This window comes from Puma concolor, chromosome B2 (genome assembly GCF_028749965.1).
Source record: "Puma concolor isolate L17-30 chromosome B2, mPumCon1.1.hap2, whole genome shotgun sequence".
NCBI classification, from domain to species: Eukaryota; Metazoa; Chordata; class Mammalia; order Carnivora; family Felidae; genus Puma; species Puma concolor.
The window spans coordinates 143580340-143590907 of record NC_141671.1 but is presented as its reverse complement, the minus strand read 5'-3'; the positions used below and the strand labels follow the sequence as shown (position 1 = coordinate 143590907).

Sequence of the window (10568 nt, the reverse complement as noted above, 5' to 3'; positions counted from 1 at the left end):
TTTTAATTCAACATGTATTTGGCTGCCTCGTTAGGTACGAAGGTTGTGTGACTAAGTAATGTGGGGGCTGACAGATGAGGACACTGCTCGCAGAAAAATCTGTTTCTCGTGACACTAGCGTCACGTTTCACACGCTGGTCGTGGCTGCGTGCTCTTGTCTAACTCTTCCAGGTGCAACCCCGGACAACGGGTCTGGCGAAAGGACTTGGGGTTTCTGTGTCGTGACTGGGAGGGTGGTAAAGAGGTAGAGTCAGAGGGTGTCTGTCCGCTAACAGCTGGATTCTGCAGCAGTTTCAAAGAGATCGATTGTTACGCGGTAACAGTCAAGGACCCGGGAAGAAAAGGTTTAAATTAGAAGTGACCAGTATTAAAAAGCTACTGTGCACCAGGTAGGAAGGAATATGAGAATATTAATATGCCCTGAAATAGAAATAATCACTTTGCACTATGTACACCACATACAATATAACATATTCTTTTTAACATTGCACAATATAAATATTATACACGGTGGAGTAAACTAAATGCAAAATACCTCTGAGGCACACAGAAGAAACGTGGACTAGACTGAACTCTGATTAAAATCAAGACGGGGTTAGTGAAAGGCAGAATGTTCTGCTGTCAGGCCAGTGAGCTCCTGGGCCGGCAGCCACCTCCCATAGATACTGAAGATTCTCAGACCTCAATGTCGTTCGCGTGGATCGCTTCAAACAAAGACTCATTAGCTAAATAATTGGAGAAAAATCGAACTGTTGCCCCCCCCCCACTCTAAAGCAGGTCAACCCTACAGGTCCCTCCCGACCTCAGGGTTTCGTGACAGGGACTCTGTTAGTCCGCGGCTGTATTTCCCCTATTTCTTGTGGATAACTTGGTTACTATGAAACCACTGTAAGGAAACTAGAACAGTATTCAAGAACACCCATCACAGTGCTTAACAAGATTTAATGTACATTTATTCTTAACATGTGGAACATATAAAGATTTTATACTGAATAAATGATATTCATTAAGCCAGAGGAAAAGGAGGAATTTACATCAAGTTTTTTTTTTTTTTTTAAACTACATTATCTTGAAATACAAATGTGGATTCTCGTCACTGAAAAATCTTTGAAGTTGTGTTTCTTCCTTTTAGTTGTATTTTTTTCTTTTTTGTCTGTACTGGTAACCATTTTCTAAATCAATCCATATGCAACCATTTCCACACCTTGATTCATGAAGCAAATTGTGATCAGCTGCTCTCCCGAAATAGAGCATGACTTTATACATACAGAAACTTGTACATTACCCTCTTTTTTTTGTTTGTTTTTTTTTGTTTGTTTTTGTTTTTTGTATTTTTTCTTTTTTTTCTTTTTTTGGAGATATGGCCCTAATGAAAAAATATATAAAATAAAAATAAAAAATTATTTAACTCTACCATCGCTTCGTAGTTACCACATCATGAAAAAGAAACTAAAAACTTTGTACTAAAAAAAAAAAAAAAACAGAAAAAAAGAAAAGAGAAAAGAAAAAATGAGGGTGTGTTTAATGTACAACTTCTATATACATCACAGCCCATAGGCAGTAAAAAAAAAAAATATTTAAAAAATGATTAAAGGAATTGTGAAGAACTGTCACGTGGAAGGTCCAACGACAGACGGCAGACATGACCGACGGTAGTGGTGAGGAAGCAATTTCCGTTGATCGTTGTCAGGTATGTGTTTTCACTCTTAACTTCAAACGACATTGTTTTTGCTCCTAGCCTAATGGAACCATTTTCCTGTGGAGAAACCAGTATCATTTCATAGTTTGACTACTGACTGACACACCTCCTTGAGCCCCTATTCCTACATCTCTAGAAGTAGTTTCTATTGCACAGAGCTTTGGGTGATGGGATACAGTTTTGTTTTGTTTTGTTTTGTTTTCATTATCTGAAGAATGACATGCCTAGGAAGTTGATCACTTTTTCACCTTTTTTGCCTCAGTGTGGTGAAATTTTCCCATCTTAGCATCTTTCGCCGCAATTTGTTTCATTAAAGTCAATTTGCTTCCCCAAAAATGCAATACAACATGGAAAAGAACATTAAAAAGAAAATCTGTGAAAAACAACAAGTGACCTTTGAATGCACTAGACAGCAACTTTGGTTAAAAAAAAAAACAAAAACAAAAACAAAATAAAAAACCCCAAAAGGATGTACTTATACACACAGACAGCAAATATTAATTTCATAACTGTTCGAATTAATTATTTCTTTAATTCCCAATTGGTAAATAGTGAATGGGGCAGAGGAGCAAAGATTTTCTTTTCCTTCTTCCTACGCTGGATAAACAAGAACAGAAAACAGCCAGTTATACGGGAGCCTCTAGTTTTCACTCACACATGCTGCCTTCTCACTGATGTCATAACTGCCCAATCTGAAACAGTACATCACAGATGACAGACGCAACCAGAGAGTTCAGGACGGCTGATATCGAGATATCCAGCAATCGGCCCTCGTGCAGAAGGAATTCCGAGCGGTTCTCGTCCACCCTGGCCATGGCCAGCAGAGCCTTGGCCGCCCTGCACATCATGTCCACGCTAGGTGGTTCTAGAGGCGGCGGTTGCATGTGCATGAGGTTATGCTGGCTCTGCTGATACTGGGCCATGGTGACCCCGTCCTCTAGGAAGCTTATCAAGTTTCCGATGCTTCCCTTCTGCACAGCTATTGCCCTTGCTGCCAGCGCGTCCCCTTGGGCAAGGTTCGATAAGAGCGCCATGGACATTTCTCGACAGACTGGGTTTTTGCGATCCCCAACGTACCTAACTAACGTAGCGTAGAATTTCTCCTGGCGACTAAATGGAGGCGTGGCCAAGATCAGGTCCACGTTGTTGTCCTGGATACTGAGTTTGCAGAGGGTCTCCAGCACAAGTCTCTGAGGCGACAGGACAGAGTTGGGTCCCACGGTTGGAAAGGGGTCTTGTGCCTCTGCCGACGGGCACACCATCCAGTGCAGCAAGCCGTCCAGAATCGGCAGGCAGATGCTTTCTGTGTACGCAGACAAGTCTAGTTGCCCGGAAATGTTGGCCAACGTGACCAGCGTGTTGTCCCTTAGGACCTCCAGGCAGTCCCACCACCACTCGTCTTTGCTGCAGGCCACCCCTTTGTCCTCGTCTTCCTCTTTCTCGTAGGTCTGCGGCGCTCGCTTCCTCTCTGGATGCTCGTGGTGAAGGAGAATCAGCTTCCCCAGGATCAGCACCAAGCCTGGATGTTTGGACATTTCGGCGTCATTGCCAGGCACAAAAGACAAGCTACGGACAATATTCGACACACAGATGCAGCGCTTGGCCAGGGAATCCTGCCAGTGCGCGATGGTGCAGAGAGGAGTCTCGTCTCGGCTCCTGGGCTCGTCCTCCAGCAGCTTGATGTTCCGGTGACTTTTGGCTTGATGTATCCCAAAGGGAAACTTCCCGCTCTCGGTCTGGGTACCAGGGTTCGCATCTTCGGGCAGCGCCCCCGGCCGAGCACAGAGGACATCATCGATGGTTGCGATGATGCTCTTCTCTTGCTGCTCGTCAGAATCGCCTTTTCCTTCCTGCTCTTTCTTCCTCCCGGTGGAGCTCAGAGGGGGAGGTGGACGCCTGCGAGGAGGAATTTCCATCTTGCTCTCAAAGTGAGTCTGGATGTGCTCGGTGGTGTCCCCCCCGCCAAGCTGCCAGTGCAGAAGTCCGCTGTTGAACTCCTGAACACGACCCAGCTTGTCAGATCGGTCGACCACAAACAGGTTGTTCTTTTTGACTATCTTTATCGGGAGCTTGTCGAACTTGCTAGCTTGCCTGGGCTTTTCCTTCGGATCCGCAGTGGTGTTGGGAGAGGCCAGAGTCGAGCTGCTCTTCTCCTCGGTCTCCGTCTTCCCGTCGTCCTCCTCCTCGTCGTCCTCCTCGTCGTCCTCCTCGTCGTCCTCCTCGTCCACACACTCGGTGCCCTCCTCCTCTTTCCCAGACTCGTCGGCCAAGGACTGGCCGTCAGCTCTCTTCCCCGCATTGTGATCAAGTGCTTTTTGGCTGGGGTCTCCCACCTCGTATTCCGTAAGAATTCCAAAAATGTCAATTAGGCATTTTCTAAAGTACTCTACTAAAAGTTCCAGAAATCCGGACAGCTAGAGAGGAGGACAAGAACAAGAACGGGGACAATGTCATAACCTCACACGGGGACTGAGAAGGGTAACAATCCTAATAACTATCAATACATTTTTAGGGTGATTTTCACACGATTCATTTCCTTTTTGTCTGGGCCAAGAAAGAGAAAACACAGATGGGTGGGAACCGTCTCCTGAATTTTACATTGTTGACGAAACCACATGTTTTTTTATTTGCTGTTTACTTTCCTACTCTATCAGTATGGAAACTTCCGTGTTATTTTCTTACCTTTAATAGTATCAGTGACGGACTGCTTTGTGCTCTTTGTCTTTTCTTCTGATTTAGGTACAACACACTCCATATTAGAAGAGTGGGAATGTGGATTTTATAGACTCATTCACCCAAAGTGAGTCTGTTCTCTTCTGCTATTTATCTGAGACTTGCTTGCCTGGATTTTTATGGTTATTATTCTTAGGATTTTATGGTTATTTTTGTCTCAGGTGCCATAGGTTACTCTAATTTACATTCTCCATATATCTTTGGGAGAAGATAATTTCAGCAATGTAGTAGCTCATAAACACAGAAAATTAAAAACAAATCAATTTAGTCCCTGATAAATGAATTAGAATGTTTCATCGAATGCAATTTTACATTTCAGTTATCACAACTCTAACTGAAAGACAAAAGCAACTATGAGAACCAGTTTTGTTTCCTTTAAGCGAATGTGTGCATCAAGAAAATCAACACGCTCCATGATTAGCAACTGCCCCAGCTCCCCGCCCCCAGCACCCGCGCCACCGCGTTTAGGGATGATAAAGGGTTAATAAGGAAGGGAGGAGTCTTTAATGATAGGTGTTTTGGAAGTCAACCATACTTTCATATCCTGCTATCAGTTTCCTGAAAGTGGGGTTGAAACAATTATTAAGGAGAAAGGGGAAACTGAGGTACTAACCACAAAGTACTCACTTTTAGGGGACGAAGGCACACAATTTTGCAAGTGAAGGTTTGGGCGTTTATCTCCCCCCCGCCCCCACCATACTTAAAGTGAACTTTTTTCCCAGGGCAGGGGAAGGGGCAAGTTACCAAAGCAATTCTGGTTACTAAAATGTGTGATCAACAGTCGTTCACCCAACAGAAGGCTGAAAGGCAATTACTCTAAGGGAGGCGTATACATTTTTAAATATTTTCTGTTACAGTGGACTTCAAGTGATGTTTATAACCTTATTACTACACTTCCTATCAAGTGAAAACTTGCCTTTCGGGGCTATCATGAAGGACTGAAATGTGAGAAGAAAAGACCAAGTGGAAGATTCTGGTCTAATTTCGACAGAAGCAAGGTAATTAGATGTTCTGGTTTTCTCCCCCCAAAGCAGAGAATTGTGCGTACTCAGTAAGGAGAGTTACCTTTTCTTGTTTTTGTTTCTACATATTTCTTTACAAGTCTGTAGCTCAGTTGGGCCATTTCCCCTAACCCTCTGCTCCCCTTCCCTCTTCTAGCAATTAATGCTGGAAGCCACACCTAAGTCTAGCACTGAACAAAGGACAGCGTTAAGCTTACCAAGATTAGTAGGCTTTTCAATGACTCCTTCAGAATAAGGTGGGCAGAGGCAGAAAGGAAGGAAGGAGACCAAGAAACAAGTTTGGCCATGAGTTCACAACTATTTCAGCTGAGTGATGGGTATACGGGGGCTCACCAAGCTGTTCTCTCTGCCTCTCTCTCTCTCTCGTACATTTTCTATAACATTTCTTTTTAATTAAAAGGAAGGGATTATGTCTCACTGGAAAGTAGAGTATGTCCCGTTATAAGCTCTTGCGTATTCAGCCTGACTTCAGCGCCGGCTTCGTGTCTGGATTACCTCCCACCCGCCTGCTGATATTCATTCTGAACAACAATTACTTTCACTGTTATCTATGCCGCACACACACATACACACACACGTGTGCACAGAGGACTGTTTTCTCAGGAGAAGCACACGTATGCGTGTGCTTATTATACTGGAGCCTGGAAGGAATTATGATTCCCGGATTAAGCGCCCAGACAGCTCTACATGTGTAAGAGCCACGAGGACGGCCCTGCGTCCCGCGGTGCCCACCACTCTGGGCATGCGTTCAAGCATGAGCTCCTGAACTTTCTTGTTCTACCCCGGCCCCTGGCTGGACGGGCGCTGGCGTACCTGGGAGAGACTGAAGGTGGCGACAGTGCTGTCATCGTACAGGAGAATGTTAATGGTGTCCAGAGCCCATGTACTTTCAGCCAAAAGACCGGACTTGAGGGACATCATCACACGCCAGGCCTCAGGAGTAACTAAAACCAGGGGAAAGGACAAGGATGAGGTGAATATTAACTCTGTGCATGAAAGAACAGAAAATAACAAAAGAATAAGAAGAAAGAAGCGGGGTGTTGAGCAAGGTACTGATTTCAAACAAATGTGCCGAGGCGCAGTTAAACGCGATCGTTTCCAGAATTCACACGGAGGGGACGGCTTACTAAGAAACTGCTGTCGTTTAAGATCCTTTGGCTTGTTGGTTACACATGAGCCCAAAGTGCTTCTAGAGGTGGGAGTGCTAATAAGCACAAGGGCCCTTTCTCATCTCCGATTTATTTCCTTTAGTCCCTAACGGACTCTGTAATGACGCAGCAGAGTGTTAGTAATGGAGTCACAGCAAAAAAACTGGTTGTCTTCTTTGGCCCGCTCCATTCCCAAATGTCTCAGGGAGGCCCCTCTGGCAGATCTCTGGAAGGCTGGTGAGTATGCGGCAGCACATTCTCAGATATAGAGTCTTGATATTCCCTTGCTGTCCTCTTCTATCCGAGCTCCTGCCCTCAGAACATGCTGCTGACAATTATTAGCACTTTGATGGTTCAGATTTTTCAACAGCTTGGTCTGAGCCAGGGGATGGGAAACAGAGCGACTGCGCTTTTCTTTCCCCTCTTCCTGTTACCGAAGAAGAGAGAGGGGTTAGAGAAGACATTTGCAGGATCTGCCATAAGATGGGGCTGGGAGAAGAGGCCCGCGATAGGTCTGAAATTTCTGTCTCGGGAAGCGGGCGGAAGCACATGGCGCGAGCAGGCCTGTGCGGTCAGAAGTCACCAGGGCCACAGCCAATGCCAGACATCAGCAGTGATCTCCTGTGCTGGGGGGGCCGTGGGTTTCCACCTCTAGGTTGATCTCATCTACGTTTCCTATTTTCTAAGAGGCACACAAAACTTTTCTAACAGAAAAGGCAAACTTCCTTTTTAAAATAAGGAACATAGGGGCGCCTGGGTGGCTCAGCCAGTTAAGCGTCCCACTTCGGTTCAGGGCATGATCTTGCAGTTTGTGGATTTGAGCCCCGCATAGGGCTCTGTGCTGATGGCTCAGAGCCTGGAGCCCGCTTCGGATTCTGTGTCTCCCTCGCTCTCTGCCCTCCCCCATTCACGCTCTGTCTCTCTCTCTTTCTCTCTCTCAAAAATAAATAAACATTAGAAAATTTTTTTCTTTAAATAAGGAACATAACTTTCCCCAGGCTGAAGACAAACACTGATCTAACATGTGCAAAGACATGTATAAAAATTTAAATACGGGGCGCCTGGGTGGCGCAGTCGGTTGAGCGTCCGACTTCAGCCAGGTCACGATCTCGCGGTCCGTGAGTTCGAGCCCCGCGTCAGGCTCTGGGCTGATGGCTCGGAGCCTGGAGCCTGTTTCCGATTCTGTGTCTCCCTCTCTCTCTGCCCCTCCCCCGTTCATGCTCTGTCTCTCTCTGTCCCCAAAATAATAAACGTTGAAAAAAAAAAAATTAAAAAAAAAAAAAATTTAAATACATTTATTTATGTGCACATGCATAAACACACAGACACATGTGCATATTTTTACGTATATCTTTCCATACAGAAAATGGTGCTCGGTGTCTGTATCTCTTCCTTGTCTCCAGCAACCCTCTCTATAAAACTCCTTACTTCTCTCTCCCTCTCTCTGTACAGGTCCTTAATTCTGATGGTTGAAAACATCTCTAATATCTTTGATTTTCTAGTCCCTGTAGTAAATGATTTCAAGTCAAGTGATTTTGAGATTTTTGAAAACTTTTTTGTATGACCAAGATCTATAATTTCCTTTGCCGTATTAAAAGGACTTCAAAAATAATGCAGAAAAACTGTGCGTACTCCTAGATGTTCCAGATCTCTAATTAGCATTCAGAACATCCCAACAGAATGAATAAACACGATTTGCACCCGACTGAAACAGCTTTTGGGCCCATATCTACCAGCACCGGGTTACCATCAATTCTATACATCAAAGCATATCAAATTCCGTATATACTATATATTTATCTACGTATCACATGCAGGCTTCTACTTTTTCCCGGGGAAGCTCACGGTCTGTATGTTGTTACCAGAATTACAGAGTGGCTCGTATTTTCTCAGGCCACCTCAGCATTTCGGCTGTTAGGCTCACACTGCAGAGATTAAGTGCCTGGTTAAGGTCAAAGCTTTAAGCTCAGAACTCGGTAGTCGCTGAGGATCCCCTGGTCTTTCACTTGGGGCTCTACTCTCGCGCACAGATAACGCTCCTGTGGAAAAATCCCACGTCAATTCACGCTCCTCTCGGGCACTGTTTCTGAACTCGGATCAGCAGCTTCCAAGTATTGCCCCTGCGTAGAACCACCGCTTGACAGCTTGTCGTCCTAAGAACTTCATCCCTTTGAGATTAACAGGAGCTAGATCTAAGCTAACATGAAAATTCTAGAACACAACTGGGCTTCATTTCCGGACCGAGCCCGGAACGCTTACCGATATCTTTTGAGGTAATCTTTCGCCTTTGTTTCAAGACTGGCTGCGATGCCTCGACTGAGCCAGGAGGGAAGGTGATCTCCCTTCGGATCGGGGGTGGCTGGGGGGGCGGGCCCGTGACCTGGGCCGTGGGGACGGTGGGCAGGACCTTCTGCATCTTCAGAGAGGGCAGAAAGGGAGACTTGCTGGGAGACATGCGGCTCTCCAGGGAGCGCTGGAAGGACGCGGGGCTGGGGGCTCTGGAGATGTGGTTTGGCAGTGATGGAGGCGTCTGGTAGGATGACTGAGGCGGGCGCGTGATGGGCTGCATGGAGGCGGGAGAGGACATATAAGGCTGACGTTGGCTGACGTGGGAAGGCCACTGGCTCTCGTGATTGATCCTTTGCTCAGGTACCAGCATATCATCCGTGCGGTTCATGCCTGGATACGGCGGGGCCTGGGCCGGGCCCCCGGGGCCCTGCCGGTTCTGGTAGGGGTAAGGCATATCATTGCGCGTCGCCCACATGCTCTGCTGAGGCCCTTCGCTGGAGGACGACTGCATGGGGCCGCCCATCATGGGAGGCGGGATCCCGTGCGGCTGCATCTGCCCGGGGCCCTGCACCCTCTCTCTGTTGTAGGGGTACGGATACTGCCCCTGGATGGGCCTCCTGTCCGGTCCGGAGTAGGAACTTCCGTACTGGTTATACATCTCCTGCTGCTGGCTGCCGAACTGCATGTTGTACATGTCTCCCTCGTGGCGTTTGGCCGGAGGCCCATACATGCCGTCCATATGGCGTTTGTAATTCTGAAATTCATATAAAGACAAATCACACTGATGTGCTTTTACAGGTATAATCACACACTTAAATTATGCAAAACAGTTATTACCTGGTGGAATGTTCATTTCAAAATGGGTATGGGAAGCTCCTGTGACAACTAAGGACTAACAATTTAGGCACTCTATTTCCGGATTAGGATACCACATCATGGACTCCGAAGAGGGTTTCCAAAGTTTGTTTTCGTGTGCTTGGAATTTTCTGTGGGGAAAAGAAAGCTTCCTCTCTCTTTTTCCTGGTAGGTATCTCTCCTCCCTTTTGGGATTTCTCAGGGCTGCAATATAGGAGGACGTGGCTTTGGAGACTCCCACACAGGCGACGCCAGACAGGGGCTCGGGACTACACGAAGGTGCCTCGGCAGGAAGAGGAAAACTCTCACCAGAATGGACTGAGCTTCCTGAAGGCCAGCCTGAAAGCCCCTGGACAGATTTCTCAGGCCTAGCTTTGCGTTAGCAATGTCTCCCCACGGCATCTGGCTCCTCAGACCGGGCCTGCACGGACACCCTACGGTCTACGGCCCCCACCCCGACTTCCAGTTGTGCAGGTCAGAGTCTCCCCCGCAAGCCCCGCTGGTGCCAGCCTCTGACAGCAGGCCCGGCGCAGCCCACGTTACTAGGTTCCCCTCCTGGGGACATCCGGGTGTCAGTACCCCATCAGGTGGGAACCTCCTGACGTAGAGAGATGTGGATGTGTTCGTGTTCTTTCACCTCACCCAGAAGCTGTTTAGGACCAGCTGGTGTAAAAATAAAAGTCACGTACATACACGCTCCAGTAGAATTCAATGCTTAAAACCCCTTCCATGTTACCAGAGGTCTTAGACCTGAAAAGTTGTTTCGAGACAGCAAAGTCCTGTGTCTGAACGGCCACAGCATGGTGGGCAATTCTCTGCATC

General features: G+C 46.8%; 1 protein-coding gene across 11 annotated transcripts in view; it reads right to left on the bottom strand.

The window, feature by feature from the left end:
- Positions 1–931: 931 nt before the first annotated feature.
- The window catches only part of ARID1B (AT-rich interaction domain 1B), a 450301-nt gene continuing 440664 nt past the window's right edge, over positions 932–10568 (bottom strand). For all 11 annotated transcript variants that reach the window (XM_086708220.1, XM_086708218.1, XM_086708223.1 and 8 more), the window contains 3 exons: positions 8862–9645; positions 6268–6398; positions 932–4113 (listed from right to left, as the gene is read on the bottom strand). In XM_086708220.1, the coding sequence (XP_086564346.1) occupies positions 2377–4113; positions 6268–6398; positions 8862–9645 (2652 nt within the window). In that variant the 3' untranslated portion in view covers positions 932–2376. The remainder of the gene's footprint in view (positions 4114–6267; positions 6399–8861; positions 9646–10568) is intronic.